The 21,422-nt window shown below is 35.3% G+C and overlaps 2 protein-coding genes across 2 annotated transcripts in view; one reads left to right on the top strand and one right to left on the bottom strand.

Annotated features, from left to right (window-relative positions):
* Positions 1-21,422, bottom strand: part of LOC142353881 (multidrug resistance-associated protein 1-like) — a 653,144-nt gene that overhangs the window by 416,532 nt on the left and 215,190 nt on the right.
* The window catches only part of LOC142354169 (SANT and BTB domain regulator of class switch recombination-like), a 45,814-nt gene that overhangs the window by 10,914 nt on the left and 13,478 nt on the right, over positions 1-21,422 (top strand). The window contains exons 4-10 of the mRNA XM_075406431.1: positions 2,586-2,739; positions 3,481-3,686; positions 4,024-4,161; positions 6,002-6,062; positions 6,168-6,384; positions 8,892-8,970; positions 9,682-9,801. Of these exons, the coding sequence (XP_075262546.1) occupies positions 2,586-2,739; positions 3,481-3,686; positions 4,024-4,161; positions 6,002-6,062; positions 6,168-6,384; positions 8,892-8,970; positions 9,682-9,801 (975 nt within the window). The remainder of the gene's footprint in view (positions 1-2,585; positions 2,740-3,480; positions 3,687-4,023; positions 4,162-6,001; positions 6,063-6,167; positions 6,385-8,891; positions 8,971-9,681; positions 9,802-21,422) is intronic.

Genomic DNA, 21,422 nt, shown 5'->3' with positions numbered 1-21,422 from the left:
TATATTCTGGCGCGCGTGACGTCTATTCTCATTGTCTCTAGCAAAAATATTTAGGTCGTTTGCGTGATTAGATTTTGATCATACGTGATTTACCTCACTCAATAGAATGACTTTTGCTCTTTAAAACTAAGGTTTAATTTGAATTAAATTAGGGTCAAAGGAACTCGTATGTGTAATAAAGCCCCTAATTCTGTGCAATGATTTTTAACAATATTATTCAGGCAATCTGCTGGCTATGTTTGTACGGTTTGCATTTGTCCTCTGAAAGTTAAATTCAAAATAGAGTTGCGTTTTCTACTATTGTTGATAGCTGTTGCTGAATAAGAAGTTTAAATAATAATTTTTAGCATGAATTCATCCACATTTAATTCTACTTAGTCTCTTGATTGCAGAGATATGTTCGACATTTTGGCAGAGCAATAAGAACAATTATAACATTTACAACAAAAAATGGTTTCCGTTTTCAAAGAGGGATCATTTAAACCTTAAATCTAACATGTTTGCAAGAAACTGACCCTGAAGATCCAATGCAAGGCGTCGCTGACTAATTGCTCGAATAAATAGTCAAAAATGCAATGTTAAAAGTTTTTGTTTTTTGTTCCTCATATTTGATTGGGTTGAAAGTTCCTGTCAATCAATGCCAACATGACCAAACCACGTCGTATATTTTTGAAGTACTCAGTCGCCAGTTTTTTTGTTGCAAATCGGAAAGGCTGCCAATCGATCTGTTCTGATTTTCCAAAAAATAATTTTTTAGTATTTTTAATTTTTTTAAATCGGGGGATTAAAAACCACACCTTAACCAACCATGAGATTTTGAGCACAAGATTGAATATTCGTTGCCAAATAGTGGATGTGTCTCAGTACCACTGCGAGATTTAAGTTATTACAATGCATTTTTCAATTGTTCCCTCGCTCGCAGGTGGTTTGGGAGCAATTTGAGCAAATAGTGGAGGTGCCAACATGACAAAATCACGTCGAATATTTTTGAAGTACTCAGTTGCTAGTTTTTTATCGGCAGAGGTTGGAAAGGCTGCCCAATCGATCTGTTCTGATATTCCAAAAAATAATTTTGAAGTCTTTTTTTTTGAATCGGGGTATTAAAGATCACGCCTTAACCAACCATGAAATTTTGAGCGCAAGATTGAATATTCGTTGCCGAATAGTGAGGCGTCTCAGTACCACTACGAGATATAAATTATACCAGTGCGTTTTTCAATTGTTCCCTCGCTCGCAGGTGGTTTGAGAGCAATTTGGTCGGCTGAACATGAAATGAGACAGCAATGATTCAATTTTTTTGATGTTTGCCCGGCAAAATGAAATGATACCAACGTCGCTACCGTATATCGAGGTTGACTGTGATACCAAACTTAAAATGCTGACACAAAAGAAAAAAAGAACGAATACAAGTTATAACCTGGTTGCGTCCAGAAATATACTGGTGACAAAGTAATGAAACCCCACCTTATTTTAAAAGTTCTTCCCTTGGTGGAATTGTTAGTGTCTGCATTACCTTGTAATGGCGTGAACTTACAAACTGTGCTTTTTCCGCAGTGCCTGAAGAAATTTAAGTGGAAAAAAGTTGACCAGAAAATATAATAGATCCAAAAAACGGCAATTTTAATCGTGTCACCTCATTAATAAATAATAATAACATCATTAATTGGTCAGTCAAAATTGATCAACTTAAAATAATGGATGCGAATTTCTGGTGGTCAAAGGAAACTAATATTCTTCTTGATAGAAAATGATGTTGACATAATTTGTCTGCACGACGGCAAGAAACTGAGGATAAATTCTACAAAAAAATAGCTATAGCAACAAACACGGTTTTTAATGTACAGCATGGTTCTGCTATTCTAGTTGAGAATTGTTTGTTTTCATTATAGCAGAGCCGATGGAGAAATCAAATTTTTTCGGTGGGCAGAACAGATCCCAAAGGACTTCAATAAAGTTTCAATAAAGTACTATTTTGCTTACGTCTTGCACTTACATACCATTTATGTATGGTTTTTGTTGGCGCCACCATTTAACAGAAGCAATAGACATCAGACAGCGAGAATTAACTTTCGAAACTGGAAAAACTTACAATTCGTCAAAACTCAAAAATGACTAAAAGTGAAAATCTAATCTATCCAAGGTAACTTCCAAGCTATCCGTGGACCCCACGAACGCTCTTGCTTCAGACGTACAAGTGTGGCTTTTAACACTTATTTGGTGCAAAAGTGAAATTTTCATATATTTCTTAATTTATGGCTAAATTTCCTTATGTTAGTTTTGTGAACTCTGAATTATTTGTTTGTGGTCAAATGCCATATATTCAAGTCATATAGTGTTACGTAATAACCATCCGTGCTTATGTCAACGAAAGCATTTATTGCAGTAGCTTTACATTTACAGTGTAAATAATGACTTAAATCACTTTACTTGATTAAGCAACTATCCGAGCGACTAACTGTTTCGACGAGATCGTTAGTCAATTGGAACTCAGTGAAGAACCAGGCCGGCGTAAAACTCGAGAACCAGGCTGTAACCAACCTCGTAACCGCTGAGGTTCTTGAGCAGCCGCAACAATTTTGTTCTAGGAACTGAAGAGTTGGCGAAACGTGTACTGGAGTGTGTGGGGATTGGTCAACTGTCTCTTCTGTTCCAAATGCAATGTTACTTTCCAAGTGAGAGATCTCGGACAGTGTCTTTTTCATACCTCTCGCATGCACGTGGAACAAGGAGAGTACGACGGTGAGTGTAAGCAGTTGAGTTATTTTGGAAATAGTAAATTGTTGATTATGAGTTGCTAAAGTAGTTTAATAATTGCTAAATAATTGGTGTCGTTCTCTAGTGCCTAATTTTTTTTTACTTGCAACAGTATCGACTGTTCGTCAATTAGAAAGCCGTAATTACTTCGAGGGAAATCTGGGTTCTGGTTGCGGTTCGTTTTTGACTTTATGGTTGGACGGTGAGCTCAACCCATCGCTGAATTTGAAAATGAACTCAACTTTTCCCCATGATCAGATATGATTGATATTTTTGCGCCTTTATGAGTGTTAACAATATTTTTAATGGCTAGTCCTACCTATTATTAGGCTAATCACAGCATTGTCAGTGCATAAACGTGCATGTTGCTGTTCTTGCCTGCTGATGAAATAATACGGAGAGGGAAGGGAATGGTAATAAAACGGAAACAGGGAAGGGGATATGATGGAAAACGTTAAATCGTACCTCCTTAAGATCTTTTTTAGAATTCTGCAATTCTGATGTTTCGGTAATCAGAATGATTATCATTGTTTAGTATTGATAATTGATAAGCATTCTGAATCAAAGATTCTCACATCCGAGAAATAATGATATCATCAATTGTAAACGGCAAAGAAGCCTATTTCAGTTTCTTCTTGTCTCGATTAAAATGGACTTGGAATTTCATTGACGAGGTTTTGCTGTGCAATCCTTCTATTGTTTAAATGAAGACTCGTCTTTCTGTAGGAATATTTGCGTGCTGTGGACAGAAAAGCCCATTGTTCAACCCATTGTCAACTCCGGCCATAGCAACGGTTGCTGGTTGTTGCATCAAGGATCATGTCATTGACTCTACAGCCAGAGATAGCCGGCCCAAAATGATCCAGGATTTGCTTAAAATGCGGGCTGAAGTTTGCGTGTCGCACCCAAAACCAAAACACCAGGAGCTCAAGGTAACGCATCGTATGACGCATGTTGAATCGACAAACTACTGAAGAGTAATAATTGCTAGTAATAATTTTTCCTGGCCCAATAACTTAGTGGCTCTAGAACCTACAAGCAGCTGAATACAGTGATTATACCATAATTGGCGTTGTAAGATTCAATTGGATGCTTATAGAGTTGGAATAGCTAGACGTTTGAAAAATATACAAATCGAAAGATGTATGTAGTTTATCCGTCAGCAATTTGACGTTTGACGTTTTTTTTGCATCTCTGATGGAGTGATTTTAAATATCAGGTCAATTAGAGCTACAGATTGCTGATGTATATGTTGTGTTGGTGTTATAGGATGTAAACATATTTGGTAACGAGAAACTGTTGATTCCGAAAGAGGAATCCCTGTTTGACAAGTACAGCAATACTGTTCACACTCCGCCAACAGGATTTTTGACACCCATTAAAGTTCATACCCCCTCACCCGATAAAGTGCGACCATATAACACTGTTTAATTGCTCTCAAACAAAGTTTGTAAATGCTTTAGTCGTGTTGGTCTTTTTAATGAAATTTTTCGAAATAACGACTTGGCTGATAGTTCTTTTCTTCCGAGCATTTGATTTTTCGTATTCAATTATTCCATAACCCCCTCCCCATCAGACACCTACTTTAATTAAGCCTCTGATATCTGGTTTTTTCTTTATACTTTTTTGGATTATCAAATTCAAATTTCTTTGTTTTGGGAACTGTTGGTTTCAAAATATGGTTGGCTAAAATTTAAAAGCTGTTGATGGAATTTTCGAGCCCTCTCACGGGGTTGAATCAAGTTATTAGGACTTGAGCTTGGACTACTTCGAATATTGTCCCCTGTTATGACATTGTTAACTGTTCATATGTCTTTTTAAAGCTATAAATGCTTTTCTTACCTGTATTTTAAGGTGAATGTTTTGGTAATAGAAACTTAAATAAAAAATAAAATTAATTTTGAAAATTTGTCATTGCTGACTCATTTTGTAATTTTGACTAATTAAGCCAACTTTTTGGACTTGTTTGTCGTTCTTGCCTCTCTCGTTCTCTTATATGTGCAAACAGATTTCTGCTGGCCTGGAAGTTAGTTATTTTGTATATTTCAGCACGCAAGGTTTTGAAGGCATGATTATTTAAGAAAAATAGCGCTAATTTTGAAAAAATTTGGATTTTTTGCACTCAATTTTAGTTTAACTCGTCAGTAATATTTTTTTGAGCTGGATGCTGTCGTTACGCCTAAATATTTCAATAATAACATTGGTTTTGAAGACATTGACATCAAGAAGCTATCTTGTCTTCAGTATTTTTGTGCTTAGTTCTCGTTTCTTTTGTTGTTTTTTACCTCCTTTTGCCGATATATGCCAGCTAAATTTTTTCGTAGATAGTAGATTTGCCTTCTGAAATTTCGATTAGAAACCGTGGTATTTAACTCCTGAAAGCGTAAATATTTTGAATGCTATTATGTTTTCTTCTCTTTTCCTCTAAATTTGCACGAGATTGAGAGTAATTTCCGGTATTTTAGTGGTGATTTGTTCACTATTTAATGGCCGACGTCAGCCCCTCAAACGGCTACTATTTAGGCGCTCTCCTTTTTTCTTGATTCGCTTTACCTTTTGATCACGTCTTTCGTTTTACATTAGAGGCGACTTTCACAGTTTCAACTGAATTTAAAGCCATTCAATCAATGAATTACGCAAGATAGTGAATAGTCAAAATCAAAAGAGCAAAATCAAAAGAGACGGATTAACCCATAAAGCCCGGTCATTAAGTCATTGAGAGTTATGTTATCAAAGTTCATTAGAGTGTTTGCTAGCTGACATTGGTATTAAGCTTATTAGCTTTCAGTTTAGAAGCTGAATTAAGTATAGTTTTATAATCCAACTGTAATTGCACGCCGAATTAGAAATTTTTTTGGCACAAAAATAGAAGCAAATTTGGTCAAGTCATCTCTCTTTTCTTTTTCTGTTTCAATCCCAATGTGAATCAAGTCATTTTTCAGTTGTCAGTTTTCATGTTTGAATTCTGCGTTAGTTCGCTCAATGTTGCAATTGAATAGGTTTTGGAATTCATTCAACAACTGCTTACAGGAGTAAAAGCTCTTCTGTTTTATTATGTAAAATCAAGGGTGTCAACCGTGGCCATTTTTTGGCAATGTGCTGTTTATGTTTCTATTTTTCGCTATCAGAATGTTAAAGAGCACAACCAAATATAAATTGTGCATATGCTTGACAAGCAACTTGAAACGTATATTTGGCTTAAGAGCTGAAGCGCTGAGAATCAAAAAATAACAAGAGAAATTTTTAGGAGATGCCAGTGATCGAATTCTTCACCGGATGGTTTAATGGTTACCAATTTAAGCCTACAAGTAAGTGGTTCGAATGCAGTACTGGCTCACTGGTTCGTTCTCACTGTCATAGTTGAGACGTCACATAGTACCACCCAAAATTTGCAGACTTGTTCTAATTTTCAGCTCAAATGGAGCCCATTAAAATATCTGAACTTTCAGGTCACGACTTCTATATGGACATGATGCCTTCTACGGACTCAGACACTGACAATGATGACATGAGTTTAAGTGGAGCGAGTGATGATGATACGGTCACAACTACCACTGCTACTACCAACTCTGCAACTACAGGAACCACCACAACAGGAGCAGGCAGTTCTAACAAAGGAAGAGCTTCACGGTAAGTGACAATAATGTTAATACCGGAAATACTGTCTAAGGTCCAGACAAGATAGATGTAGTGATGGTCACAGAAATAACATCACAGAGTAGTGTTGAAACTGTGATCGCAGAACTAAAATGATAAGGAGTGGCTGCACTACATGTTTGGTACATGCAACACATGATCTGCCATGTCCCGAAAGATGGTTTTAAGAAGAATTGAGGCGCACTGGACTCAACTCCTCAAAGTGCTCGGACCTCAGATGGCCTTGAACACCTAAGCTCGAGTCTTCATGGCTTGCGATTCGTGCTTCTAAAGGTCTGATCACTAAATGCCTTAAGTTCCGGCGAAATTGGAGGTGCAATAGCGGAAAAATTGAGAATATGGTTGATGCTACTAACCTAAATGCTTGTAGGAAATTGAGTGAAAATTTTTGACTTTTTAATAGCCGCCCTCATCTTCTCAGCCGGCTATTATAACGCTCCTAGTTTTTTTTACGACTCGAAGAGGAGTATTGGAGAAGTCCTTTTTTTTATAGCTGCGAAGCTGTAAGCTGAGCGTAGCTATATTGCGGTGTTCTTGGTTTTTTTTTTGTTTCGTCGTCTGACGCTCTTTTTTCGTTTTACATTTGTTCACACAGCAAAGCTGAAAGTCAAATTTTCTGAATGACTTCTTCCTCTCAATAACGGCATTTGCGCGCGTGACGTCATTTCTCACTCGCTTTAGCGAAAGTTTTTAGGTTATTTGCGTGATTAGATTTTGATCATACGTGACTTACCTCACTCAATAAAATTACTTTTGCACTTTAAAACTTAGGTTTAATTTGAATTTGTTTAAGATGTTTAAGGTCAATGGAACTCATATGTGCAGTAAAGGTCCCCAATAAAAGGCTTCTGTGGAATGAATTTTAGCAATCTTTATTAATTCATCGCTGAATGCTTTTTAGCCTAGTTTTTTGAGCGGCGTCAATTTTTTTTTCAATCTGTTTCTATCACTATTGTATGGCACGCAGGTCTATTATTTCGCAGCTATTCCGGCAATCTGCCGGTTATGTTAATCAATTTTATCGGAGTGATTTTTGAAGCGGGAAATGTAACGCGTGAAAAAATTTGGAGTGATTTTGGTGCTGAACAAAAGTGAAGAGTGGAGCGAAAAGAGAGTGGTTTTTGTTCATACCGCTGTTTTTGAGAGAGCGAGAATTTGATGTGTGAAAAAATTTTCTCTAAGCGGGCGATATTTTGTTCACGTGCGGCTATTAAAAGCAGTTTTTTGCAACTTTTGATGGTTCTGAGGTTTGATTATGATATTGTATTAGTTTTAGGCTTGTTTGGATAGGAATTGATGGTTTCAAGTAGTTAATTTGAGTCAAATGCTACTTTGGAGGTTTTTGATCAGTTTTGCTGATTTTTAGACCAAATTTAATGATTTTTTTGCCTGTTTGTTTTACTGCTTTAGGTGGGATTTGAATAGAAGCTTGTTACTCAAAGAATTTTCAGATACCAATTGATTAAGGTTTTGTTGGTATAAATCATTTTTTCTTAGGAAAATTGAGAATTTTTAAATCCTTTTTCTTATTTTTTTTCAGTTTTTTTTTAAATCTTAGACAAGTTTCTTAGTCTATTATGATTATTCCATTGTTTTGAGAGCTTTTCCTTGCTCTAATTGCAAAGGAATTTTATTCGGGTTTACGTTTCCTTGTACTATTGAAGAAAACTCATTAAGTTTTTATAGCTTTTTATTCATTTTGTTTTTGAATGCCGTTTCTGTTCTTCCTTAAATTTTTTATGGCATCTGTGGAGGTTTACGTTTAACAATCGCTGTTCTAGTTGTTCAGTCTAATATATGGGCAATTTTCTCCTTCGAGTCGTTTCCGGAATTCTTCCGGCTATGTTTTTTTACTTCGTCGAACAAAAAAATGTTTCGCTTTACATCATTTTGCAACTTTTTCAACATTTTGCGCGAAATCTTTTTGAATTCTGTTGGGTAGTTTCTCTCTTTCATTCTGCTAAAGGTGATTTTGAACATCAGTTGCTCAGCAAAGTAATTCAAAATGAACAAGAGTCAGTATAAAAAATTGAAGTCAGAAATAGAAACGGGATAAACCCATAAAGCCCAATTTTAGATGCCCGCTATTTGAACGTCGTTCCTATAAGTCTTAGTTACCATCTCTAATGCTTATTGGTATTGATAGTAGCCCCTGTAGCCTCTCTCTAAGAAATAGAAGTATGTTCAACTACGAAATGCCATCAAAATAAATCGGACTTAAAAAATGTTTTTGTACAAAATTTTTTTTTCAATATCTATTCTTTCAATCCCAATCATGCTTATTAGAATCAATGGCGGCTATTTTCCGGCAATCTGCCGGGTATGTTTAAAAAAATGGACTGCAATCACTTTAAAATATTTTCCGAATGAAAATCTTTTTTGAATGTTTATATTTCGATGATTTTGGGACTATTTGAGCCTGACCGATCGCGATAATTTTATTCGCTTGAATCTATCATTACATTGATTGGCTTGTTCAGATTTGCGAACAATGCTGGTGACGATGATGGAAATCAAGGAAGAAGTGGAGCTGCGGGGCAGAAGAGATCACTCAGCAAGGTTAGCCCCAAAATAAATTAATCAACCCCCATCTTTAGTTTCTAGCATTTGATAAGGTCAATGACCTTATCCTTCTGTTCAGCATTTTCGGAAAACGCTTGACCGAAGACATCGTAAATGTTTGATGACTGTAGTATGAAATAGAATTTTTAAAAATTAATTTTGAACTTTTCTCCTATTGGCTGCACAACGGCTCAAAACGAAGACCATATGGGTCTGGTGTCTGAAATGAGTCAAAAAGCAGGCGGCAGACTTCCTCATTTCTTACTACTGTCGATGATCTGAAAATTTCTTCTGTTCGCTTTGTATCGCACGTAACATAGAGATACAGTCAAAGTCAGTACTTGAGAACTCTGTTGTCTCGGAGCTCCTTAAATGAAGTTTTTCTGATTTACTAAACCTGTTTGTCAATTGATTTCTAAACTCGGTTGCAAACTTTTCTTCGTAATGAACATGGTTTTAACATAATCGAATGTTTGTCCATAGGTTATTATGCGGCTCCAGAAAGATAGCTAGCTGTCTGCTCAGTTTTCAAGCAGTGTCAACGCGAGAATCTGTTTACAGAACAAATCGACCTATGGAAATTTGTTTCTTTGGTATTTCCTTTAGTAACTTACGCATTTGCATAACATCGAGAAATAAGAATTCAGATCAAAATGAAAAAAATCAACTGCAATGGAAAATCAGATTCTTAAAAAGAAAGTTGTTTAGAAAAGACGTGACGTCAGCAAGAACAGAAGTGGAGGTGCAACATCCGTGGTAGCACAAGGAGCGTGTTCTGCTGGGGGATCTCGGAAATGGGATCAGAACAGATCGCATAGATGGAATCAGGTTACAACTTGTCATAATATTCTTCAAACCTGGCTATTGATTCAATTTTTTAGCATAGTTTGATCTTAAACAAAATTTGAAGCGCATTTTTTCTATTAACCTTGATCAAAACTTTGTGTGCCAATTTTTTTGGACCTTATATTTGAATTTTCTCGGCTTGCAGTATTCTTTCTTAATGGCAGTGAATATAAAATGTGTTACTCAACATGAAACATTCTTGAATCAGCTTGTAAATTGAAGTTTATTCGCTTGATCTTTATTCGACTTAGTTTCTATTAGCACCTTTGTGCCCGCACAATACTCCTCTTCATATATGATGTGTATTTTTTATTAGGACCTGAACGAGAATCATTTGAGTTGAAAAGTCTCAGCTCTAGATATTTAATTGCTCTCAAATGAGAAGAAATTATTGTAAACGCGTGTCTTTTTGCGACTCGAAGACGAGTAATGCTATTCTACAGGTTTTTACGACCCGAAGAGGAGTACTTGTATTCTAAAGGCTTTTTTAAAGCTGAAGTCATGTTTTGAAATTTGACTTTTGTTTTTGAACATTGACTTCTGTTTAGAACATTGACGACCTCTCAAATTGAACGTTGACCTCTTTCTGAACAATGGACTCTAAAAGTAGCCTAGTTTGTATTATATTGTAATTAATAGCCAACGTCAGCCTATCAACGGCTATTATTAAGGCGCTCTCTTTTTACAATTCAAATAATTTGAATTGTATTGGGGCGCTCTCTTTTTTTTTAAGATCTGTTCACACATTTTCATGATTTTTGAAGTCATTGGAGTGGTGATTTTGGTCGCGCCGAAACCGGAAATGGAGCGAAAAAGCGAGTGGTTTTGCGGTGTGAAATTTTTTTGCTCTAAATTTAAAGAAGAGTGAGAAAACGGTGTTTGAACAAAAATTCGCTTTCTCGCTAGTGGTTTTTTTGTTCACATGCGGCAATATCACTTTGATTTTTATAGTTTTTTCGATTTTTTGGATCGGATTTTTTTCTAAATGGTTTTACCAATCCATTCACAGCTCATTCTGGACCTAGTTTTTTGTTAGAATCAAAATTACATATCTCACTAGTGGTTTTTTGTTCTCCCTAGCAGCATTTTGTCATTGATTTTCTGTTTTTTTTTTCAGCTGATTTTTTTTAGAAATGGTTTTCCCAATTCACTCATTGTCCGTTCTAAGTCTAGTTGTTTGTTAAGTCAATGAAAATTCTTTGGATTGTACGTCAGGACTTGTTCTGCTATGTTTTTTAATTCGCTTTACCTTTTGATCACGTTTTTCGTTTGACATAAGTCACGATTTTCACGTTTCACTTCTGACTTACTTGACTCACTGTTTCAACTGAATGGATTTCAAATTCTTTCATGCATTGAATTACGCAAAATAGTGAATACGGTCAATGTCAAGAGCGAAATCAAGAGACGGGATAAATGGATAAAGCCCGGTCATTAAGTCATTGAGAACTAGGTTATCAACGTTCCTTAGTGTTTGCTAGCTGACATTGGTTTTAAGCATGTTTAGCTTTCAGTTTATAAGCTGAATTAAGTATAGGTTTAGAGGCTAACTCAAACGGCACGCCAATTTAGACCACTTGTTGACACTAAAAAAAAAATTGGTCATTTTGTCTTTTTTTCTTTCCGATGTGCAATAAGTACGTCAACGGCGGCTGTTTTCCGGCAATCTGCCAGCTATTTTTAAGAATTGAATTTAATATTCATTGTGAAATGGTCATTTTGAGATTTTTTCGTCCCATATAAGTCCATCCAACCTATCTAACGTACCCGTAGAGATACGATGACAAGGCCCTTAAGCCGAGTGGTTAATGTCACTGTTGAGGTGAAGAAATTAGACTCAGGAGGTCGGTTTTTGAACCCTACCTTTGTCTGATGTTTTTGCACCCATCCTGTTTATGTGAGATCAATCTTTCTGACGTTGGTTAGTTTATGTTTTGATCGAGTACTTCTTGATCCATTATAGATTGTTTAATTTTTATACATTTACAAAATTAAAATTTATTTACAAAATGAAAATTCTATTTTTATAGCCATAACAAAAAAGTTTGGTTGAACATTTAAATTTTAAGAATAACTTTATAAACATACAAATATTTTGGTCTTTATTTTACTAGTAGAATTTATCGGGTATTCAGTTTGCTGTCAAAATTCACATTTTTCTGGTTCTAAAGATTCCTTCTCCTTCATTGGATCACTTGGCAAGCACAGCATTAATCCCTTTCTACCTTAAGCAAGGTTTAGTTTGACGTATTTTAAATGCGTTTCTCCAGGCTTTGGTGTAGCAATAACTTTGAGCAGTTAAAAAGTTGTTTTTTTAACAAAAAAGCAAAAATAATAGCAAAAATGTTGTGATAATGAAGCTTATCTACTGTGCCATGTCTCCTACAGGGCACGCTGCAAATTAGGTTTCAGGACATCGTTGCATGTCGTTTCCTAAGCTGAAATAATCTTTATTAAATTAGAATTCGACCATTAATAGACGCGCTCAGCCTCTGAACGGCTATTATTTAGGCACTCTCATTTCTTTTAATTCGCTTTATCTTTTGATCGCGTTTTTCGTTTTACATAAGTCACGATTTTTCAGGTTTGACTTCTGACTAACTTCACTCACTGTTTCAACTGAATGGATTTCAAATTCTTTCATGCATTGAATTACGCAGAATAGTGAATACGGTCAATGTGAAGAGCGAAATCAAGAGACGGGATAAATGGATAAAGCCCGGTCATTAAGTCATTGAGAACTAGGTTATCAACGTTCCTTAGTGTTTGCTAGCTGACATTGGTTTTAAGCATGTTTAGCTTTCAGTTTAGAAGCTGAATTAAGTATAGGTTTAGAGGCTAACTGAAACGGCACGCCAATTAAGACCACTTGTTGACACTAAAAAAAAACAAAAAAAAAATTGGTCATTTTGTCTTTTTTTCTTTCCGATGTGCAATGAGTACGTCAACGGCGGCTGTTTTCCGGCAATCTGCCAGCTATTTTTAAGAATTGATTTTAATATTCAATGTGAAATGGTCATTTTGAGATTTTTTTGTCCCATATAAGTCCATCCAACCTATCTAACGTACCCGTAGAGATACGATGACAAGGCCCTTAAGCCGAGTGGTTAATGTCACTGTTGAGTTGAAGAAATTAGACTCAGGAGGTCGGTTTTTGAACCCTACCTTTGTCTGATGTTTTTGCACCCATCCTGTTTATGTGAGATCAATCTTTCTGACGTTGGTTGGTTTATGTTTTGATCGAGTACTTCTTGATCCATCATAGATTGTTTAATTTTTATACATTTAAGTAGTAATATAGTGAGCTACACTCCCCGGGGTGGGTGAGGTCCCCCATGTATTAAGATAGGGTATAGCGTATTTTCCGGGATTTGGGCCCTCCCTAACGTTTTAAGATAGGGAATGAATTAGCATGTATTAAGATTAGGTATAGCGGCGTTAATGTATTAAGATAGGGTATAGCCGCCATGTATTAGTTATAGCCGGCGACATGTATTAAGATTATGCGCCGACATGTATTAAGATTAGTAATAGCCGCCGACATGTATTAAGATTAGTAATAGCCGCCGACATGTATTAAGATTAGTAATAGCCGCCGACATGTATTGAGATTAGTTATAGCCGCGGACATGTATTGATTAGGTGCCGCCATGTATTAAGATAGGGTATAGGTTTTGTGTATGTATTTGTGCATGTACATTTTCTAGTAGTATAGTCGGTGCAAATGTGGGGGGTAGGTTCGGAGACGCTCCTGATAGGCTGAAATTTTGAGGGGAAATATCAATGTTTGTGTAGTTATTAAGTGATTACGTGAGAACAATAGAATTGGCGTGGGTAATTAATTGCTGTAATTATGTGAGGGGTAATTATGTGACAGGTTGAATTTTTGTTTACAAATTTTAGGTCAATTGCAAAGATTGTTCCCCTAATTGTTTGAATCAATTGTGTAACAAATGTCTTTTGCGCGCTCATTAATTGGAAAAAGTCAAGATAGCAAGAGGTAGTTTTGATCTACCGTCCTCTGGTTTATGGGCCCAGCGCGCTCCCACTGCGCCATCTTGCTAATTACATGCATATATGCATTATTTTTTGTACATTATTTGAAAAAAGATGTTAAATAAAAGAAAAAAATGAATTAAAATAGTATAAAGTGACAGACACAGTACAAATTATGAGCATCAAAATACAAAATTACTCAATCATTTACAATAAATTGTATAAAATTCAATGAACATCAAGGTACACTTAGCCGAGTGGTTAATAAAGTTCGATAAAAAAAGTTTAGAAAACTCACGAGAAACAGTTACGAGAAACATATACTATCGACTTTATTAACTTCAGCTTACTAAATACCAAAATGAACACTACTACATATAGTTACTTATAAAATTTAACACGTGTACATCATGAATATTGTTCAAGTTGGTTTGGAAAAACTTAAATAGTTGAAATGCTGCAAAAATTGCGTAGAATCCACACAAATTTTGCATCTTCTGAAGTGGTCGATGTATTATTTTTTGGTACTTTTTACCTAAAAATTTGTAATGTGTTACTGATCGAGCCAGAGAATCCGCATAATAGTAACTTCTGTTGAGTCGAGCAATCAATATCCAATGTTCACCGACTTCTTTACTCGAAGCAGTGTTAATGATTGCAAAGCTGAATTTGGGTAAATTTGGAATGAAATCTGCTGGAAACGATTCAATGTATTTGAATTTTAGCTCAGGAATGCGTTCAATAATTTGTTGAAGAGATTGATTATCCATGACAAATAATCTTCTGTTTCAATTCGCAAGCTCCGTTTGAACAGGGATTTCTCACATTACAATCAAGTTGAAATGATTCGTTCTTTTCAATAAAGCAACAATCTTTAGATTGGGGAATTTTACGTATCAGACCTCCTGTAGATTCACTTACTCTGTCTTCACTATTACCTGTGACATCGGGATGAAAGATAATAATGATGATTAAAAGTCCCAGGAATACTGCACAAATAAGGTATACATATAAGTTTGGAGTAGGTCTACCACAATTTTCATCCATTCCCTATCTTGATATTATAGTGTGGAAAGGGTTGCAACTGGGCGATGAAAGTACATATCCAACAAATGTTCCAACGCAGAAGGCAATAATATAAAAACCATAAAAAATTGAGAAGAAAATTAAAAAATCTTGATTAATGCAGAGTTCTTCAGACATTCTTAGCAACTGTTCCAAACTGATCAATTTCAACTGTTGAGATTGGTTCTCCGAGAACAATTAACTCGGTAACATTGGTTAGCGGACGTTCAAAGAACATTTCTAAACGAAGACTTTCCCCACTGAGTTCAGGATAATGAACATTTTCACCAGCATCTTGAAGTGATGTGAGATCGAATACAAGCACATAATGATCTGTGAAGAAATCATTCGGTAACGCAGGAATTTCTTCGTTGAAGTTCATTGCCTTCATTGTTGTAACATAAGCTCTACAATTGTTGGTTGTATCAATTGAGACAACAGCTCTCCCCCCTCGAACAATTCTCAGCTCCCGCAGTCCAAACTTTCGATAATGAAAAGGATTTTCTTGAAAATGTCCGGTGAATGCTGAATTAGTGTTCATTGCTATTGCAATTCGTCTGATTGGGGCTTTATTGAAAACATTTTCCTGAATAAATTGATTTTGTCCAGAAGGAATAATAAATGTTCGCGCAATTGTCTCCATAAAATTATAGCAAGCTGGTTGATGTGTTAGTTGATACTTGATTGTCTGGTGATAGACCTCATTAACGACAACACGTCTCGTAAAAAGTGAACAGTCAAGAACTCTAAGGGAAACATGTGGATTGTAGGAAATCATGTAAAAATTTGGTCTCGCTCGAATCAATTTGAGTCTAATTTTTGTATTTGGAAGTAATAATTTTTCACATTGAAATAAGTCGATTGCAAGTTTACCATATAAGGTAACCCCATCTTTCAACAAAAGCTCTTCTTCCCTATCTATGAACGGACTTTTTTCATAATCACTAGGATCGTTCTCAAATTCGTATCCATGACAAGCCAAAATTCCTTCATTATTCATTGTAGAAGCATTGAATTCATTGGATATCAGAGCTTTGTGGCCATAGAGTCCGTTAGAGTTGTACACTTGTTGATTGTTTAAATACACTTCGCAGTTGGAGAAAAGAGAGTGTAACAAGTTGTTGACATGAGTCAAATATTGTAAATCATCATCAGTGAAAGTCATACCCATATCTGGTTTTCCATGCTCCTCTTTTTTCATGAAATCGTCAAATAATCTTCCCTTTTGTAATCCAACTTTAATTTGTAAATGAATATCTCTCATATCGAGATAAATACTTCTATCTGTTTCAAATTCAAATTCAATGCTGCTTTCATCCAATGAAGTGCTGGGATAAACTTCTTGAATATGGGATGATTCAATTGGTTCCAAAACCGGAATTTTGTCAAAAATCTCCAAGCAAGAATTTGTAAAGTGTCCATAACGGAAATTACTGTCATTTGTTGATCTGGTATTCATTTTAGTTTGGTAAAAATATCCTCCTAGTTCGACGACGTCGACTGATTTTTGGCGAGCGTTTTCGAATAATACGTCGTTTTCTAGGTTTTCCTCCTCCTAGTTGTTTACGTAAAGTTTTCTTTCCAACATCTGTGGCTGCAGATTTGAACTTTTTCCTTCCAGCTAATACATTTCCGATTTCTGGCGCAGCTAATTCAATCAAGTCAGCACCAACTCTTTTAGCTGCTGGTACAACATATCGTCTCAAAAAAGGAATTGCAGTTCTCCCAATTGTTTGTGCTAAAGCTCCAAATCCTCTTCCCCTTTGTCTTGAATAACCACGAAAATACGGTAAATCACTGTCTGCAACCATTTTTTGTAAACTTAATTTTAAAAATGATTGCGTGAAGCTCTTCTGAACATCAATACAGCTCTTGTTACACCTACTGAATTGAAGGGAACTTTTTCACCGTATGAGTCGCGGAGCTCAAGTTTAATGCTGTGGAAAGAATTTTTAAGAATTTTTTTAAATTGTAGATTTGGGAAGTTTTGATAATTCATATATTGTCCAGTAGATATTATGTCTCCATTCTTAATTTTAGAAATAAACGGAATACATCTCAAAAGCGCGGCTTTTGTATCACCTACAATATTGTATTCAACAATATCGCTGTATATCATGAGAGTATGAATTCGAACAATATCATAGGGAAATTTAGGAAAATGTGGTCCAGCACCACTCATAAAAACACCCATTCCGTAAACAGCTTCCTCACACCCAAATACGTGACAGAGATCAGTACTGAAGATAACTAGTAACGAGTTTTCATTAGGAAGGCTTAGGGATATTCTCTGTGTAATTCTGTTGACTTTTAATTTGATTGGGGTTTTCTCATACTTTTCTCTTTCATGAATTTGTTTGTTCATTTCGTTCACAATATCAGATATTGATGGATATAGTCCTGCATCAATTGTATAATAATCGGAAGGTTTTGTATCTGGAGTTGCAGCATCTAGATGGAAAAATTTTCCATCTGTAATATTCTGGTACAAAGATGGATATGATAGTTCGGTTATTGCCACCTCCCATTCTCCTTCAAGGTTAATCTGTTCGGGAAGGAAATTGGTAAAAGAACTCAATGTATTATTTGGATAACAATCAAAGGATGCGTTGGAAACCAGCTCTACCGTAAAAGAGTTCATCACTAAATGATACACTTTGAGAGCTCTTGTTCATAAAATTTTCCTAGTATTTCATCACCCTGCTCTCCCTTGAGGTTGTATGTTGGAGGTTTGTACGTAGCAATCTTAACAATTTCAAAGATTTCACTCGTGAACTGTGACTTGTATCCTTTTCTAAAAGGAATATCGTATTTCGAAATTCGTACTTTATCCCCTACTTTAAACCGAGGTTTTTTGTATTGTCTGATCGGATTTTTGTAAAAAATTGATAAAAAGTCTTTGTTTTTTACCTCTTTTGGAGCTTTACCTGTAGATCTATTTACTCTACTATTCATTGTATTTAGGAAAGATGCCATTTTTACAAGGTACTTATGCCCGTTTTCTTCCATGAAGCGATAAATAATGTTTTTCAAAGATCTGATAGCTCTCTCAGCTACGGCAGCTTTTGTTTCACTTCTCGTTGAATAAATTTTAATTTTCTTTTCTCCACAAAATTTCCGAAATTCGCCACCAAACTCTGTTCCTTGATCAACCCATACTTTTTGTGGGATGTTGTTTTTTCGTAGCATTTTTTTGAAAGCTGCTACAGCATCTGTAGAATACTTTGATTTCATTGGTTGAACACGGACAAAACGAGAAAATACATCAACGCAGGTTAATAGATACTTTACTCCGTTATTAAACTCTGACAATTTGTCCATAAAAGCTAAATCAAGACACCAAATTTCATTTATCCGCTTTGCAAATGCAGGTAATCGTCTAAAATGTCGATTTGCTTGACGGTATTTTGTATAGGAATTTTTAGTGTGGAGAAAGGAAATAACCTTGCCTCTTGATAAACCGCTCGCTTTTTGAAGATTTCTAACCGATCCAAATGCAGCTTTTCCTTCTTTGTATAATCGTTGAAGTTTCGCTTTTTCAGATTTTGAAAGGGATCCAACTCCCTCTGTCTTTGCTTTTGGCATCCTTGTTTACAATTTTGCTCGGACTTATCCCTGTAGCATCAAGTATTGTGTAATATATATCAGGAAATGCAATATTTTTTCTCTTCAATGCGTAAATAAAATCGGTAAATGCTACATTTGTATCTCTTCCATCCAGTAAAATGGAGTCACTGAGGGACAGCTTGATTCGAGGACATTTGAGTATTTGATCTACAACTGACTCGTTTTTGAATGATTTTGTGTTAGTGGTGATGTCCTTGTGAAGAGAATCTAAATTTTGTGGAACGAAGTTAACTTTTTCCTCACTCTCGTCCAATTTATACACATGTAATTTGAATTTTTGTTCGTAAAGCTGTTGAGGAATCAAAACAAACTGTTCCATTTCAAGAAAGACGGTTAATGATAGACGGAGTTAGAATTGATATAAGTTCTATTCCTTTCCTTGAACTTAAAATTGCTCTCCTTTTATTTATTCCAGTTCTTTTTAGAATAAGCTGATGAATTTCGTCTTGATACTTTTTTACGTCTCGTTTTTGAATATCTTGCAGTTCTCCTCTGAGCATGTTTACGATGCACTCGTTTAGGAACTGAATAAATTCTTTCGGACAATTTTTTAGGTAAGTTCTTTTGAAGTTCCGGGAATAACTTTGGAACGTTGTCAGAGTAGAGAGATGTTGTGTGCTCATCACTCAAAAATGTGGTCTGCTGTTTATGTTGTGGAAGGAAAAAAATTGAAGGAATCGATCCACTATTTGTACAAAATCGAAGAGAGTCGACTGTTTTGGGAGTTAAATCAATAAGTAAATGACCATAAGGAATAGAAGTTGCTTTGGTATACCAATCTTTTAATTGTGAACCTAATCCCAACTGTTGGCTCAGAGTGTTTATTTGCAGTACATCTCTAGGAGATTTGAACAAGACGATATGAGTATTTTGTAACTCTATATCTCTTCCTAATCTACTCTGATGAAATAAATTGTGTTTGATGTATATTGTGCTGAGTCCTTTATGTCTTCCAGCTGTTGCAATTTTAACGAAATCTTTAGAGCTGGAAATCTCCTCACAAGAGTCGTCAAAAATTAACAGATACTTTGTTCCGTTATTTGGGAGGTTTTGAATAAACTCAAAGTCAACTCCTTCTATGAACTCAATATTTTTAACATCTTTAGACATTAAACCATAAAGAGATTGATAATGTTGATAGAAGTAGTAAATTTTGTCGAACTCTGGTTGAAAAGTTCCAATTGTTAACCATTCATGTATAAGATGAGATTTCCCAGATCCGCTTGGACCAACCAATGAAATAAAAATTCGTTCTTTTGTGGAAATTATCTTGTTCATAATTTAGGTGAAGGTAAAATATAACCAACTGTACTAGAAAGGATTGCAATCCAAACTGTTGTTTCTTCACACGTTGTAGCCAATGTTATTCGTACTATACAACAGACCAGAATTACGAGTATAACAAAAAATTGGGACAGAAAAACGACTAGAGACCTATTACAAGTCTGTCCAAAACATTTCCATGATTGTCGTTCCTGATTATTATCATCAAAGACAAAATTACCCAAATTTAATCCTTTATCTGTATGCTCAGTCATTTAAACGTAATCATTGAGACGATAGAGAAAATGTTTCAACTGAATTGTGATGTAAATAAATAAAAAAAATGAGATAAGCTTCTAAACATAAAAAAGAAACAAACAACAGCGACAGCCAAAACACTGTCTCTTCACAGGAATTAATAACAGAAAGCATGAAAAAGGAGAATAAATTCAAAATTAAGAAAAACGACAGAATTGAAATGAAGAATAACTGTGTAACGCTAGGACAAAATTTGTTCAACTTTCTCATTTTTGAAGCAACTTTTCTATGTTTTGTAGGCGAAAAAATGATTTTAAAAATTAATTAAAAGACAATATGATACATTACAATCAATGTATATAAAAATTTTTACAAATATTAAATTTTGTCAAAAAAATTAAGAACCCAAGTTCCATAAGCATAAGCTTTCTTCTCTGCACAGTGCAATGTTTTCTTGTGTCGGTAGGGGTAGTTACTACATTCCCAGATTGTATCTTCGTTGGAAATCAACTTAGAGGCTTTTGGACATCCAAAATTGTCCAAATTTTCCACATCCTTACACAAATAATTGGATAGGATTTTACATTTCTCCAATCCTTTGGCAAAGTATTCGGTTGTAGGAGAACAATGTTGATGAATTATGGTTGGAAGATCTGAGTAATCAACTTTTCCATTATTCCAGTTTATTCCATGTAAATTCTTTGTGTTCCACTTTGCTTGAAATGTTGGCTTGTAGTCATTCGGTGGGAGGAATGTATATCCTAACACAATTCCGTCCTTGAAAATTCCCAGCTCCTTGACAACTGTTCCCTCCAAGCACTCAATATCAAACACAACGAGAGTCATCCTCTTTTTAGCTGAGATAATTGACAAATGATTAACAATCTAGTATTTTAAAAATATGAGGATGACAAACTTTAATGTAGAGACAAAAGAATAATCCAGTTATATGACCTAGAAGACAGGAGCTGGGTAATTGCGGCAGCATGTAACAATAACCTGGTCCTTCGTCTGTTGTTGTTTTCACAGCTCCAGCAGAATCATGTAAAATTGCATGTAGACGAAAAATTTTTGATCTAGCTAAGAAAAAGTCCAAAAGAGAGTTTCCATATCCAATTCTTCCTCCGTGAGGAAACTTTTGATCAATTTCGTCCAAATCGACATTTCGGTCCCAAATTTTACACGCTGCGAGAAAACAGTTTTTACGTTTTTCGTTCGTAGGGAACATTGAAAGTATGCTTCCGTAACAATTGAAAATGTTTACCAGAGTAACAATATTCATTAACTCTGAGTTGTTTCGTCCAAAATAATGCAAGTCTTTTTGTAATTTTCTATATAGGAAGGAAGTGTTGGTAGATGATCTACTAGATTTTTATACTCCTCTTTTTTCAAAT

The sequence above is a fragment of the Convolutriloba macropyga genome, chromosome 15 (genome assembly GCF_964194025.1).
Source record: "Convolutriloba macropyga chromosome 15, txConMacr16.3, whole genome shotgun sequence".
NCBI classification, from domain to species: Eukaryota; Metazoa; Xenacoelomorpha; order Acoela; family Convolutidae; genus Convolutriloba; species Convolutriloba macropyga.
The sequence above is the reverse complement of the archived record's forward strand: the minus strand, read 5'-3'. Positions and strand labels throughout refer to the sequence as shown.